This window comes from Dama dama, chromosome 27, assembly GCF_033118175.1.
Source record: "Dama dama isolate Ldn47 chromosome 27, ASM3311817v1, whole genome shotgun sequence".
In the NCBI taxonomy this organism is placed as follows: domain Eukaryota; kingdom Metazoa; phylum Chordata; class Mammalia; order Artiodactyla; family Cervidae; genus Dama; species Dama dama.
The window spans coordinates 39,597,089-39,613,579 of record NC_083707.1 but is presented as its reverse complement, the minus strand read 5'-3'; the positions used below and the strand labels follow the sequence as shown (position 1 = coordinate 39,613,579).

The window sequence follows — 16,491 nt, the reverse complement described above, 5'->3', positions numbered from 1 at the left end:
ACTTATATGGGAGAATAAGTAAATCACTTAGGTGGGGAATTTCTTCCAGGTTTCCTTTGGTCAGTCATCTTGCTTTGCCCAGTTCTGAGTCCATGTTCGGTTTATCTCCAGGTCCTAAAGAGGTACATGCGCCCTTTAGCCAAGATGGATTCCAGTGAAGAGGGTTCTGGGTAGGTTGGCATCACTCCTTTTTGACCTCCACAGCACTTTTCTGTTCATGTGTAGTCAGGAAGGTCTTCTTGACCTTGACTTCCTTGAGAGTGAGAAATGTGTGGTCTTGTGTCTGGCCAGGGTTCAGCTCCTTCTCCTCTTCATCTTGGAGTATTTGTGCCCAGGGGACAAAATCTAGCTTTTCAGCCTGGGCCCATCTATCTCCTGCCTCAATCCCTAAAGTACTGACAACTCTAAAGAGAGACCTGAACCCTGGCTTCTTGGCCAGGTTCCCCCAGATAATATTGTCCCCCACTGAGTGCAGAGGTTGGGAGTTTTAGCCATAACCTTTTCCCTGTTTTGAAAATGAATGGTTCTGAGGGAGAGAGACCCATTTCAAAAAGAGCCGGGCAGCTCTCCTGGGTGTTGGTTAACGGCGCAGAGTCTGACTCTGTTTTAATTTATTCATTTTCTCTGGTTAACACCTCATTTCTCACAGATGCAGAGTCAGATGCTGGGTAATAGAGAAATATGCTCCCCATTTAAGGTGCCAAAGATATCTTTTTGCTAATAAGTTCTTCATCGAGGCAGAATTGGCCAGAAGAAACATGCCATCTCCTTTTCTTTCCTATTTAGATTGTAGCCGTGGAATTCTGAAAAGTTTCAAACAGTAGAGTTGGACAGTATGTTGTTGGTGGCTTGTCCGTTTGAGGCCCTCCACGAACAACACTTTCGAAGTTGGAGCTGGTTAAAGTCTAGGCTCAAATGGATATTGGAGGCTAAAGCCACTATCAGTGGAAAGTCACAAATTGTTGAGAATCTAGAATAAGGGTCAGTACCATTCATATTTTCTCTAAAAGCAACAATGATCATTTTGTTTTCCAGAAATAAGTTGGCAACCTGGTATAGAGTTCTAAGAGCTTGCAGTCGATTAGAAACTAAAATTGTGATGTTCTATATATACATATATATACACATATATACCTACACATATATAAAGATAAGTAGTAAAGATAAGTGCATAAAGACAAGTAAGTAGTAGGGAAAATAGTTTGTAAACCAAAATGTAATGTTATAGAAGTTTAAATTTATTAATGTTTGACTTACATTGAGTAAAAGAATAAGGTAGCATTGTGGAATTATAGATGATCACATAAAACAATGACTTTGAAAAGCTGTCCAGTTCTGAAATAGGGAGAAGGCTAAGAGTAGGTTTAATTGCTGTCACTGAAGTGCAGAACTCATGTAGAAGAAAGGGGTCTTATCCGAAGCAGAAACTCAGATTAAAAAAAAAAAATACTCATTTATGTATTCGGATGCATCAGATCTTCGTTGCTACACAAAGGCTCATTGTTGTATGAGCTCAGTTGCTCCAAAGCATGTGGGGTCGTAGTTCCCCAACTACCGATCAAACCCACATGCCCTACATTGCACAGTAGGTTCTTAACCTCTGAACTACCAGGGAAGTCCCCCAAAACTCAGATTTCATTGTTGGCCTGTGATTGTTGTTATATGACCCTGGGCAAGTATGACCTCCTGGCCCCCATCTGTCCTGTGAGGTACCATCCACTGTGCACCTTGGGTTCCCTGTAAACAAGTTCATTTACTTACTCAAGTGCCACACCCTGTTAATTACAAAATAATGTTAGGGAAAGCACAGAAAGGTGAGGAGAAATTACTGCAAACTCAGGAAGCTCCTATGCAAATTGAATCTACCTTTGAGGAAGCCATAAGGCAGTATTTTCTAATATTGGCATAGAGGTGAGTTAAGAAGCAAATAATGCTGTTTGAACGGTGATCCACACACAGAGAATATAATGCCAGTTTCTTCTTTAGAAAGAGTGATTTATGCTTAACAGTAAATGAAGAGAATGTTGCTAAATTTAGCTTACTCTCTCAGACTTTCCAGGATTCATACTGACATAAGGGCTGTCTTTTTGCCCTTTCTGATGTATTTCATTGGTGGCTGAAATTTCCATTTTAATTTAATTTTTTGCCTATAACCCCAAGGGTTCTGCGGGAGCATCTTTGGCTGAGGGAAATGAAGTCGTGGTCAGTCCTGAATTCTATTTCAGTGATAGGGAACACTAATGCATGGCTGTAAACAGAGCTAGTAGGAAACAGAATTCAAAGGTCCTAACTCCTAAAAATAAATAGATGTGCTTGGTACTTTCTTATCACAGGAAAGCTCCTTAAAATATTTCTGCTGTGCATTGAATAATACATTCAAATGCTTGTCCAATTGAAAAAATGTAAACATGTTGTGAAAAGCACTGCCCTATGCTTGGTAAGGTGGTTCTATATCCAACCTGGGCAAGAGAAGTTTCATGGGTAGTCATTTAAATTAAACCCTTTGATGGGAGCAGAAGTGTTCTACAAACTTACTAGCACCTCTTTGCTGAAAACGACAGCGTCTCGGTGATAATCACGTTAAAATCTCATGGAGACTGAAATTCTTAGCCAGGTTATGTGTGAAATGAGCGTGTAGGTCCAGATGCCCTTTAGCTATGAGCTCGGTACCCGAATGAAGTCTAGAAAGCCATGCTCTACGCCCAGGGCCAAAGCTTTCCCGTGTTAATCTGCTTTTCTGGGAAGACTGGAGCTGTCACTTAGGCCAGAAGAAGACATTCATTACACACGCAGCCAGGCGTTGCCTCTCACCTGAATGTGTTTAGAAATGATGGATGATGACGTCAGGTTCCCAGAAGATCTCCTGCATTAGAGATGCGGCAGCAGCGCCCGGAAGAAGGACTGAAGCCTGACCTGTGCCTGTGGGTGGGCTCCCTGCCTAATGAATGCAGAGTGTGCGGTCTTCTCACCCTCAGGGGTCCCTGTGTTTATAGGAGACCTAACAATGCTAAGCAGTTGTGTCTCCCAGCTCGCGCATCTCCCCTGCCTGCATAAAGCTCGGATCACAGCATCAGATACCCTAGAAGGCACCCCTGCCCTTCCTCTCCTCCCAGCATTTTCTCTCGCCTGGACTACTGTAACCTACTCACTGCTCCCCCTGCTCCCATCCTGGCTCCCTCACTCCGAACACAGCATGGTCTCTCTTTTTAAAAAAAAAAAAAAAAATTGTTTTTCTTTATTTTTGGCTGCATTGGATCTTCATTGCTGTGCATGGGCTTTCTCTAGCTGCAGCAAATGCAGGCTACACTCTAGTTGCGGTGCATGGGCTTCTCATCGCAGCAGCTTCTCTTGTTGTGGAGTACATGTTCTAGAGTGCTTAGGCTTTTTTAGTTGTGGTTCAGGGGCTTAGTTGCTCCCTAGCATGTGGAATCCTCCCAGATCAGGGATCGAACCCTGTCCCCTGCATTGTCAGGCAGATTCTTAACCACTGGACCACCAGGGAAGGCCCTGAGTTGTCTCTTAAAAAGCATCAATAAGACCCTCTGACTGCTCCCCTTAAAATTCTCTACTGCCTTTAAAATAAAACCCAGCTTCATATGCTGGCTTCCTAGGCCCCAAACCCCACTTACATTGCCTACTTCATGGTGGCCCTCTCCTCACACCTCCTGAGTCCCAGCTCCCAACACCAGCTTTTTGTTCCTCAACCACGGGCTTCTCATTGCAGTGGCTCCTCTGTTGTGGAGCACAGGCCCGTTTCATCCTTAGGACCTGGGCACTAGGCTTCTAGAAGGCATGGTCCCAGCCCTTGTGCCTGATGTTGAAATGTCGCCTCCCTGGAGAAGCCCTGCCTAACCACCCAGTGTCAGCAGCCACCCACCCATTGGTGTGTGCTCCGACTCTCTGTGACCCCATGGACTGTTCATGGGATTCTCCAGGCAAGAATACTGGAGTGGGTTACCATTGCATCCTCCAGAGGATCTTCCCGACCCAGGGATTGAACCCGAGTCTCTTGCGTCTCTTGCATTGCAGGTAGGTTCTCTACCACTAGTGCCATCTGGGAAGCCCCACCCAACTTTAGATTCATTCACCTAATACCATCTCCCTGTGGCTGACATCTTTCATTTCTCTATCTCCTTCAATTAGAAGGCAGGCTCCCCTAGAGCAGAGACTTGTTTGTCTTCATCTCATGTGTCCCCAGGCCTTACATTCAGCAAACGTTTGTTGAAGGGATGGATTCATGAACAAAACAATGATGTAGCCAGTATTTCTAACCTTAACTGATAAATGCCCAAGCAGAAACAAGGAGACTTGGCCACTATGTGCAGCCGTGTCATTTCTGAATGGACAGTAAGTATCCTTGGAAATATCAAAGCAATCTCTCAGACCCTTCGGACCCCTTTCCCCACTGTCTGGAGTTCAGGAACCCAAGTTTGGGGACGTCCTTGCTTTTAACACAGGTGGTCATAATGCAGATGTACTAGAGCAGGACTGAGACTGGGTGTTCTGCCACTCACTCTATAGACCTGTCTTGCCAGCAGCTTCATTGTCTCGGGAACTCGGCCTCTCCTCCCATTAGTGGTGTCACTAAATTCTGTTAAAATCCTTTACCAGCACAAGTTCCCTTTCCTCTAGAGGGGGAGCCAGATGTTCCCTTGGTTTTATGGAAATGTATTTAGGAGACTATGGAAACTATAAAATATCCTGGTATTTCAAAGATATATTGGAATTTTATACCCTGGCATTTCCCATCAGTTGGATTTCGAAATGTGGACACGTGTGATAAAAGGGACACTTCCATGATCACGGTATCTCTTTTCTTTCTTTTTTATAACTTTTTATTTTGTGTTGGGGGATAACCGGTTCACAAAGCTGTGATAGTTTCAGGTGGGCAGCAGAGACTCCGCCATCCCCGCCATCCCCGCCATCCATATACAGGTTTCCACTCTCCCCCAAACTCCCTCCCATCCAGGCTGCCACTTAACATCGAGCAGAGTTCCCTGTGCTATACAGTCCATCCTTGTGGGCCATGCATTGTAAATTCTATTTTCTGAACTGTACTTGTTTATCTGCTCACACATAGAGCTAAGCATCTTTGATCTTGTAAGGCTAAAAAGTTGCTGAAAAAATTATTTAGGTTTTTCAAGTGTACTCAGTAAACTAAGAGGGGTTCTTTCAGCCGCTTAGGATTATCTGGGTAATGTCTTGCTTTGGTGAATTCAATCAAACTTGAAGAGACTCAGATAGGTGATGAAGCCTTGCACTCGTCCGGTGGCCAGAGTGTGAGCAGCTGCTGCCCCAGGAGTTTCCCATTCTTGGAGATCAGTTAGTCTCGGTCCTCACTTAGAGGACGGAATTTCCTTAGACTTCGTTGTTAATGGGCTTCCCTGGTGGCTCAGCGGTAAAGAATCCTCCTGCCATTGCAGGAGATGTGGGTTCGATCCCTGAGTCGGGAAGATCCCCTGGAGGAGGAAATGGCAACCCGCTCCGGTATTCTTGCCGGGGAAATCCCATGGACAGAGGAGCCTGGCGGGCTACAGTCCACGGGGTCACAGAGAGTCAGAGACAACCGCCACCGCCACCACCACGCTGTTCACACAACAGTGTCTCGGGTTTCAGGAATCCTAGAATTTCAGCCTCTTAGAACAGGGAGGAGCCAAGTTCTGTGAGGTCGCAGAAACTGTGGTAGAGTTGAGGGTGGTTGCTGTGTGGCTGCCTGCCCCTCAGCGTCCTGCTTCATCCTTGCTCTTATTTATCCCCATTCCCCTTTTGTCTTCCCGAAGTAGCCTGTGATCTTTGATTGCTTCTAAAGCTAGTCCTTTAACTTGAGGTTGAAGGTTAGCGATTATCTTTCTTACGCAAGGTGACTTCGCATGAGCCTGCCCCGCGGGCTGGTGGACAACTCTCAGCTCGAAGCAGATTTCTTGCACCCTGGGCACCATGTTACTTGGCTTCCCAAGGTAGCCTGTCAGACTGATCATTCCTTGAAGCAGGGGGCTGTGGCCTTGTTTGGGCGTGTTGGTCTTGTTTTGTTTTAAAAATTCTGAGCCGTAGATTCCCAGTGCTGTTATGAAATCTGTCTCCATACTGATGGGACTTGATCATCCTTTCCAGGTTGACCATGGTCGTTGTGAAAGTGATTTTGAATAATTGTGTTGTTGCCATAAAAACTCAAACTTTCTGTTTCTTTTACGAACTTAGTCTGGTAGTGTCATAGGCTTTGGTCTCTTGACTTATAAGATTTGAAATTAGTATGGCCCAAAAGCTTATTTTAAAAAAAAAAAAAGTTCAGAATTGTTCCTGCCACTGGTCCCAAGCATTGTTACAATTCATTCCTGTTAAGGTTTCACAGATACTTTACAGCGTCGTAGTTGTTAAGTCAGTAAGTCGTGTCCAACTTTTTGCGACCCCATATCCTGCAGCACACCGGGCTCCTCTTTCCTCCACTCACTTCTGTATTTTATAATGATCAGCCATGAATTCCACTGTTTTGTGCTTTCAGGAGTGTCTGGTCCACTGCTGCCCCATCAAGGCCTTCTTGGCCTGTTTGACTTGGTCTAATTTTGAGCTGATGTCGGTCATCCCCGTGGCTGCCAGAATGGCCTCTGTGTGATGGGATGAGGTCCCCTTAGCGAGGACCAGCTGGCCTCGCAGGGCCTGATCTCTGCCTGGCTGGTCTCATCAGCTCGCCTCACTGGCCACGTAGCTCTCGTGGTCCAGCCACCCCTGACCACGTGCCCTCACACCAGGACATGTACACGAGTTCTCACGCCCTTCTGCTTTTGCCTGACTGGTCACTGGTGCCTAGAAGTTTCTCAGGTCCTACTTCTTTAATTACAGCTCGAGAGGTGACATTGACAGGTGTGAAGGGGATTGGGTTGGGAGTGAGGAAAGAGAGGTCCTGGTCCCCACCGTGAGCAGCTGGACAGACGGACACCTACTGACATGGGGAGACGGAAGTAGAGCAGATGGGGGGCTGGGAGGGAGCCAGGAGGCTGGAGAAATGTTCAGTCTTAGGTGCCCCTGAAATACCCAGGGAAACAGGACGAGTGGTGGAGTTGTGTATGTGGGTCTGAAGCTCAGAGAAGTCACAGAGTGAGGAACCTGTATTTCGGATGCGCCCTTGTGTTTGGAGCTCTGATTCCAAAGACCTGCAGAACTTAGAAACAGGATGAGAATATGAGGAGGATGGAAATGAGGCCGAAGGGAGGAGGAAGATCGCGAGTGTGTCAAAAACAGAGAGAATTCAGAGATGGGAAGGGACTTGCATGGATTTACTGGCTTGTAGGGAGGTCGTCGGTGACCTTGGTAGGATTTACTAGAATAATGGGGAACACTCTGAAGGGTGAGTGGGAGGGGGAGGATGTGGTGACAGTATGGGGGTGAAGTTCTTTTAATTTTTCTTCTGTTTAAATTTTTAAAAAAATTTTATGGAGTATAATTGCTTATAGTGTTGTGTTAGTTCCTGCTACGCAGCAAAGTGAATCAGCCACACATGTGTGTGTGTGTACATACACATGCTAAGTCACGTCACTCGTGTCTCTTTGCGACCCCATGGACCATAGCCTACCAGGCTCCTCTGTCCATGAGATTTCCAAGTAAGAATACTGGAATGGGTTGCCATTTCCTCCTCCAGGGCATCTTCCCCACCCAGGGATCAAACCCCAGTCTCTTGTGTCTCCTGCATTGCAGGCGGATGGTTTACTGCTTGAGCCTTTTTTGTTGTTGTTGTTTTTTTATTCTTTCCAGAACATGACTGTAAAGAAGAGTAGAGAGGTAGGGCCATCCTGGAGGGGTGAAGATGGGGTTGCAGAGGGGTAGGATGCAAGGTCAAGAGCAGTTGTTCCGGTGTGTGTGGGTGTGTTTAATGGATACTGGGGCTTTTTTTTTTTTTTTTTTTTAATGCAAATAGACTCCTCTAGAGGAGTCATGGGATATTACTGTTCTTAACTTGCTTGAAGTTGGTAGTTTTAATGGATCAGTGGATAGTATTCAGGAGTCACAAATACTTAAGCTGAGTATATATCAAGGTCTAGTAGCCTCTCTTCTGTTCATTTATATTTGAAAGATAAAAGGGGGAAAAGGCTTATTTTCTTAAAAATCATTAGTCTTACAACCCCCCAGGCAGGTAAATGGTGTGAAGGGGTTTCTTTATGAAATGTTTTGTTACTCAGTAGGAATCCTGTTGTATATGTAAGGACAGAGATTTATATGAAACGTTCTCCTGCAGGAAAAATCCTGCACAAAACTAAGTTTGTGTCTTTTAATAAAATGTCACTAAATTTTCTTATCTGCAAGAGATGTAGGTAAATTTGAATGCAGAAGCTAATGTGGCAGTCAGTTAGGAGATGGAGAAGTTAGAGATGCTACTTCTAAAAGTGGAAAAGATGAGGATAAACTGACTTTTTTCTTCTGTAGAGTAAAAAATTAGAGCTGAAAAAGGAACAAAACCTCAAATGAATGCCAGTGACCATTTTTTAAAGGAGAAATGAATCAGGAATTGGGAAGGATTTCATTCACACCTGTGCCATGCCTCCTTTGAAGCTAATTACCATTTCTTTGGGTAGTCATGGAATAAATACAGCCTTGAGAAGAGGCATCATGGAATACAGTTTGTTTCTTGAAAAGATAAAGAAGGCTTCTCTTACAGTGTGGAGATTTCTTTAAAAACTGGAAATAGAACTGCCATATGACCCAGCAACACCACTTCTGGGCATACACACTGAGGAAACCAGATCTGAAAGAGACACATGCACCCCAATGTTCATCGCAGCACTGTTTATAATAGCCAGGACATGGAAGCAACCTAGATGCCCATCAGCAGACGAATGGATAAGGAAGCTGTGGTACATATACACCATGGAATATTACTCAGCCATTAAAAAAGAATTCATTTGAATCAGTTCTAATGAGATGGATGAAACTGGAGCCCATTATACAGAGTGAAGTAAGCCAGAAAGATAAAGAACATTACAGCATACTAACACATATATATGGAATTTAGAAAGATGGTAATGATAACCCTATATGCAAAACAGAAAAAGAGACACAGATGTACAGAACAGACTTTTGGACTCTGTGGGAGAAGGCGAGGGTGGGATGTTTCGAGAGAACAGCATCAAAACATGTATATTATCAAGGGTGAAACAGATCACCAGCCCAGGTGGGATGCATGAGACAAGTGCTCGGGCCTGGTGCGCTGGGAAGACCCAGAGGGATCGGGTGGAGAGGGAGGTGAGAGGGGGGATCGGGATGGGGAATACATGTAAATCCATGGCTGATTCATGTCAATGTGTGACAAAACCCACTTCAATATTGTAAAGTGGTTAGCCTCCAACTAATAAAAATAAATGAAAAAAAAGAAAAGAAAATGACCATAAATGCAAAAAAAAAAAAAAAAAAGTTCTTTAGCTCAAGAGACATTGATTGAATAGGCCTGATTTGATCATTTTGTGGAGGGTCCTAGCATCTTTATTTTAATAACTTCCTGTTTGATTCTGATGCTCAGCCATGTCTGGAACATCTAGTCACAAGACTAGACTGACCTCCAGGACTCCTTATAGTATGACTATCTCCAGATTCTCTGTTGCCTTATTCCCATAATGATGCCACCATCTTGGTCTTAGAGTCTTTCTCTGCAGAGTTCTTTGCATTTCCCTTTCTCCTTCTTTTCCAATTCCCTAGCTAACATACAAGCCCTGAATCAAGTCCTTATTACTTTGTGCCAAGATCAGAAATGACATCAAAGGTGGTTACATACGCAGACTCTGGAGTGACTCTGGGTTCAAAAACTGGCTCTGCCTCTTACTAGCAGAGTGAACTTCAGTCAGTTACTTTCTCTGAGTCTCTTTGTCTCAGTTATAAAATGAGAATGATAATACAAGTACTTATCACACGGGAAATGTGTGGGTTAAACAAATTACTATATGTAAAGATCTTAAGATGATGACTGATACAGGGTAAACACTCAATAAAAATTATAAAAAAAAAAAAAAAAAAGAAGAAGAAGGCTTCTCTTGCCATCATCCCAGTGCATGTAGTGAAAGTCCTTATACGAGTTTTGAGGATTTAGAGTTTCTAGGATTCCAAACTTTTTAAAGCTGAAGCAGAACACAGTTAACAAGGTAAATTTAATATAGAGAAAACGGACAGTTTAGCCAAAGCCGAGCATAAGCGTTTTGTGTCACTTTCTGTTTGTGATCACAGGTGATGCTGTTCCTTCCTGTCACTGAATGATTGCTAATTTTAGGTCATACAAAATTAATCCATCAGAAGAGAAGGGAGCATTGGAAAATAGTCATCTTTAGTGAGTTGGCAAAGATAACGTGCAATTTTAATGGCAGGGGGTCATCCAGGAAAGCAAAGAATTGAGTATAAGAAAAAGAAAAACCAAAGCACTGTAAAAATCATGCAAATCTAATACTAAAGAATGTTTTGGCACTTGGGTTTAAGATTAGAGATTTACATTATAGAATTATTAAACTAATGACCTAAAGTAAGAAGGCGAGGGTGGGATGATCTGAGAGAACAGCATCGAAACATGTATATTATCAAGTGTGAAACAGAATGCCAGTCCAGGTTGGATGCATGAGACAAGTGCTCAGGGCTGGTGCACTGGGAATACCCAGAGGGATGGGATGGGGAGGGAGGTAGGAGGGGGGGTCAGGATGGGGAACACATGTAAATCCATGGCTGATTCATGTCAATGTATGGCAAAACCCACTACAATATTATAAAGTAATTAGCCTCCAACTAATAAAAATAAATTAAAAAAAAAGAAGGACCATATTAAGAAGCTTTGATTTTAGTTGTTTACTATTGAAAAATCAGTTTGTTGCTCACTTATATTGGCACGTGAATAGGGAAGGAAGACTGTTTTAAAAGTTTTGAAATTGAATTTTCAGGTTGAGGCCATTGATATAGTTTACTCATAGGTACAGTTTGACCTTATGCCCTTTCAGATATTGGAATTAAATATTGATTCTAGTGAGATTCCAGAATTTTAAAACCTTACATTTTTAAAGTTTCTTACTTTACTCTCAACAGCAAGGAAATTTTATTAAAATTAATAAAAAAAAACAGCAATGATTTGTATTTCTTGTATTATATATTTAGTGTTGGGGGAAATGATATGCTGAGGAAATATTTGACAAGGATGTAGGATTTTATTTGAAGTGCAGTTCTATGATATATGAGATATATCATATATATATGTGTGATATATGCCATATATAAATATGTAATATATGCCAGGTCAGGTGTTAGTTATTCCTAGGCAGAAAATAATGGTAGGTTATTTCACTGTTTAAATAGCCGATAGGTGGTTCCTGGGCTCTGTCCATTTTGCATTTTTATTCAGCCTTTGTGGAGCTGGCTCTTTGCCTTAGGGACAAGACATAGAATTAAAGACAGAAACCGGGTGCTGAATGATTGCATGGCTAGAATAGTAACAGTCAAAACTGGGATATTTCTTTACGAGTTTTACCTTTCTATTTCATGTAGAATGAATCCCAGGCTAATTTTATGTTTAGAAAGATTTTTATCTTAACACATATTTGAGAAGATTTTCAGCCCAGACAGTGAAGAATCTGCCTGCAATGCAGGATATCTCAGCTTCGATTCCTGGGTCAGGAAGATCCCCTGGAGAAGGGAATGGCAGTTCACTCTAGTATTTTTACCTGGACAATCCCATGGACAGAGGAGCCTGGAGGACTACAGTCCATGGGGTTGCAAAGAGTCAGACTCAACTGAGCAACTAACACACTTTCAAGTCTAGAGTGCATTCATATGAGCTGTATATACCACAGTTATATGTGTGGAAAAAAATCCTTACATTTAAAAAATAGTAAGGAAATCCAGAGAAGATGGTCAAAGAGGTGGCAGGGGGTTACAACATATTTATCTCTGCTTCTAAACCAAGAGCAGGGCTTGATTCATATCTGGTATTCTGTGAAGGTTGGGCAAGTTGAATTGATTTATTAGAATGATTCCTCCCCTTCTAAAAGGAAGATTTCAGCTATAGTCTCTGAATTACACAATCACCACCTCTCCCTCCCCCTCCACTGTTTTTTCTGTAGACTTGACACATTGTATTATAAGCTTAAAAATGAGAATATCACATTTGCCTTCAAGATTTGCTTGAAAATCTAAAATGTAAGGAGGAAAAAAATGTATTAGTTTTATGTAGATCCCTGGGTGGCCCTGCACTTGGACTTGGTATTTACATTTTCATGGTAACTGAGCACATGCCAGGTTGACAGGTCTTTTATTCAACAGGCAGAATAGCTGGTGATGGTTAAAAGTAACCTAAAGTAGAAAGTACCACATTTAGTTTATAAAGATAGATTACTATTTATAATGTTTCCCTCTTCAAAGTGTTAAGCATCTTCCAGTGTGTGTTGTGAGAATGGGAATTAAATGGTGATTTTGCTATGGTGTTTTATCGGGCATACAAATTCTACACCATACTAACAGGTGTATTATTTGCTTAAAGTGTTAGACTAATTCTTTGCTTGAGATATTTTTACCATAAAGTTAGGATTAGGAAGGGAAATTATATGATGATCTGAGATATTCATTGTTGAAATATTTACCACACACCTGAGATGAGAAATTGCTTAAAATGGCATGGTGACCAGTGGTCTAGCAGCTTTCTTGCTTAGAGCCAAAAAGGGCTTTAACTAGGGCAGCATGTCTATTAGTAAGGAAAAGGTAACAGCAGGGAATAGCTTATTTGGATGTGATCATGTTCAGTTCTCCCATTTGGCAAATGTGGAAACTGAGGCACAAAATACTTGTATCTTGTAAAGTAAATTATAAGAACATGACGGTTATATTTTAGAGTGTCTTTTTTAGGATGTAAGAGCAGATTATTCTGTATCAAGGTCTGTTGTTTGAGTTTCTGATGGAATATGAGACAGACTTCTTCAACATTCAAGGGAGCTGAGAAGAAACCTTTGAGAGTGAGCTTGGGATGAGCAGGAGAGGGGATGCCATCTGGCTTCCCTCCGGCCGTGGCCACGGCTGGTGTGGTCCAGTGTGGGACAGGTCTGGCAATACTTAAGGAGCCACTGTTGTACTGTGGTCGTTTATTCAAAAGGGCATAACAGTTATGGGACATCACAGAGGAAAGGCGTTTGTTCCAGGAAGAATGGATGGATTCAGGGCTGTGGAGGGGCAGAGCAAGGCCCCTGGGGAGGAGGAGAAGAGTGAAAAATTATATCTGTTTCCATTATTAGATCATCTGTCCCAGTGACTAAAATGTATCTTCAGCTGATCCTGCAAATTCATGTTTCTGAAATTAAACATATCCAAGTTAGGTAATTATTAGGATGGTAGTGTCATTCCCCTGTCATCTGTGGTGAAAATCTAATAGGAAAACCCGTGATGGCCCCAAATCAACTTGACTACTAGTTAAATGTTCATTTTGCGCCGTCGACGGGCACCCTTTGCCAGTGGTGAACTTGACAAGGCTCCTGGGTCTGTGTTGGGTTCTTAGCATTTCTCCCTCTTCCCGGTGCTGGTTCCCCAAGTGATAGGACTGTCCCTCTCTCTGCCTGCAGAACAATCGACCATGACCACCGAATCGGGATCAGACTCGGAATCCAAGCCGGAGCAGGAGGCCGAGCCCCAGGAGGCAGCGGGGCGCGAGGGGGCGCAGCCGGGGGCGCAGCCGGGCCCCGAGCCGGCCGCCGAGGAGCAGCCCCAGGCGCCGGAGCAGTTCGAGGAGGCGGCCGCGCACAGCACGCCGGTGAGAAAGGAGGTGAGCTCGCATCGCCCCGTACCACTGGCATTCCAACCCAGAACCACGAGTGGATGTCTGCTGAGCTTTTCCAGGCTTTGCTCTGAGCTGGGTCTCTTAGCACTAACAGGAACTTGGGGGGTGGGGTGGGGAGGGGATCATCTGCTTGTCCTCTTCTGTTCCCCGGGCAGATGGACACTTAAGCTGTTTTAAGACTTTAAGTGAATGACATTCCACAGCCTTGCTTGGTAACGCCTTCCTTTGATGAAAGCACTTCAGCTCACACTGAAATCTGGACTGCGGGTCCAGGGTTTCATCTGAGTTTACAGGGAGGCTAGACACCGCACTGGCAGCTCTAATTATGCTCCCAGTTGTTTATTTAAGCCTCTGGTGGCTCAGACAGTAAAGAATTCGTCTGCAATGTAGGAGACCTGGGTTTGGTCCCTGGGTCCAGAAGATCCCCTGGAGAAGGGCATGGCTACCCACTCCAGCATTCTTGCCTGGAGACTCCCATGGACAGAGGAGCCTGTTGAGCTGAAGTCCATGGGGTCGCAAAGAGTTGGACACGACTCAGGGACTAGGCATGTACACACTGGTTCAGAACTATTCTAATTTTTCCCCAGGGGCTACTCTGACCCTAAGGTTACCAGCTGTCCCTAGTAGGTGTTCAAGCTGCTCTCTTTCTCTCTCCCATGGACATATCTGTTTTCAACTCTGTTACCTAAATGTGTTTAAGTTGTCATGGATAATGTGATTATTCTCTTTAAAAGTTTTCCTACAAAATATAAAGCCTGATTTATACTTGGGCCTTGAATGAATCCATATTTAAATTTTTTTAACGTCAAACCTGGGATCAGTATGTTTTAGGATGCTGACTCATGGGTTAAGGGAATCTGGGAATCACTACACATGGTTGACCTTTTAAAGTTTGAAAGTGTCTGTGTCAAGCCAGAAATTCTAGAGGATATCAAAAGAAGAGATATGAAGTCCCCATGCCTTTTTAAAAACACAGCACATAATTATAACATTAAACTATGTGTTGACAGCCTGATTATTTTATTTCTTTTCTCATAGTATTTAAGTTCTGCTTTTAAACTCTATAAAAAGTCATGTTGGAACTTTCCTAGTGGTCCAGTGGCTAAGACTCTACACTTCCAAATGCAGGGGGCATGAGTTCAGTTCTTGGTCAGGGAACTAAGATCTTGCATGTGGTGTGGTAGGGGATCAAAAGGAAAAGAATAACATTTATTTTTATGCTCTGTCTAATCTCAGACATTTTGTGAAGGGAGCTGTGGGTTATCCTTTAACTTCTGTCAGGTAGAATCTGAGGAGCAGGTGTTGTCATCATGGTTTTCCTTCCCTTTTCTTTTTGTATAGACATGATGGTGGTAGGGTTTTGTTTGTTTTCAGATCTTCAGAAATTTTAAATTATTAGGCTGGATTTTTCTATCCTCTTCACTCTGAAATGAAATAAACATGAAAATGGGAAAAGAGTTTCTATATCCAAATATAATTAGACATACATAGTTAATAAATGGATTGACTTTCTATACTCAGATATTTGAAACTAAAGAGAAGTGACTCTAAACCACTTTTCTTCTGTGGTTATCTCAGTGTTTTCCAGAACTCTTTTCAAGTCCTCTGGACATCAGCTTCCTCATTTACAAATTGGAGAGATCAGAAAAGATAATTTTCTAAGAACATATCTTTCTTTGGACTTTTCAGAGTGTATTTGCAGACCAGTAGAAGTGGTGGTTGGGCCCATGGGTTGAATATGCATTGGTGGTGATCTAATAGATAGAAGAGGGGTAGAAAAAGTCATTGGAGGGCAGGGCACAGGGAGATTCCAAGGGGACTGACTCAAAGGAGAATGTTACTGTTCTGTAGGATTGCTCCGTCTTGCATTTCTGAGTCTAGCTTGGACTGGACTGTTAGGCTTTGAAAGCAGATTAAAGCCTTTGAACAGATTTGATATTTACTTATACTGGCTCATTTACAATGGAGAGGGGGGGAGCAGACTTAAAGGATTATTTTTAATTAATTTCAGTACTACTGGCTTTATTGAATTGAGTTAGAGCTAAATCAAGTATTTTAAAAACAGTCGTAAAATAACTGAGAAGATTAATACTTGAAACTCTGTAGGCTTTACAGTTTATAAGATACCTGGTATGTTTATGGAGCAGTATGGGTCATGGAGTAAAGGACCTGCCAAACAGCTTGACCCAGTGAATGAAAGAATACATTAGATTCAATCTTAGATGATTTATTTACTTTTAGTCTTATACTATCCAATGCCTTTGTTTTTTTCTAATTGAAGAATAGTTGATTTACAATGTTATATTAGTTTCAGGTGTTCAGCAGTGTGATACAGTTATACACGCACATATTTTTTTTTTCAGATTATTTTCCATTATAGGTTATTACAGGATATTGAAGATAGGTTCCTGTGCTGTATCATAGGTCCTTGTTACTTATCTAGTTTTTATATAGTAGTGTATGTTAAGTTGCTTCAGTTGTGTCCAACTCTTTTTGACCCTCCAGGCTTCTCTGTCCATGGGGATTCCCCAGACAAGAATACTGGAGTGGGTTACCATGCCCTGCCTCCAGGATATCTTCCTGACCCAGGGATTGAACCCCGTCTCTTATGTCTCCTGCATTGGCAGGCGGGTTCTTTACCACTAGTGCCACCTGGGAAGCATGTATCTGTTAATCCCAAATTCCTAATCTGTCCCCTCACCCTTTCCCTTAGGATA

At 42.8% G+C, this 16,491-nt stretch overlaps 1 protein-coding gene across 5 annotated transcripts in view; it reads left to right on the top strand.

Annotated features, from left to right (window-relative positions):
* The window catches only part of LOC133047604 (band 4.1-like protein 3), a 226,070-nt gene that overhangs the window by 120,470 nt on the left and 89,109 nt on the right, over nucleotides 1-16,491 (top strand). For all 5 annotated transcript variants that reach the window (XM_061130904.1, XM_061130906.1, XM_061130902.1 and 2 more), the window contains one exon: nucleotides 13,560-13,759. In XM_061130904.1, coding sequence (XP_060986887.1) covers nucleotides 13,571-13,759 — 189 coding nt within the window. In that variant the 5' untranslated portion in view covers nucleotides 13,560-13,570. Of the gene's footprint in view, nucleotides 1-13,559; nucleotides 13,760-16,491 lie in introns of those variants that run through there.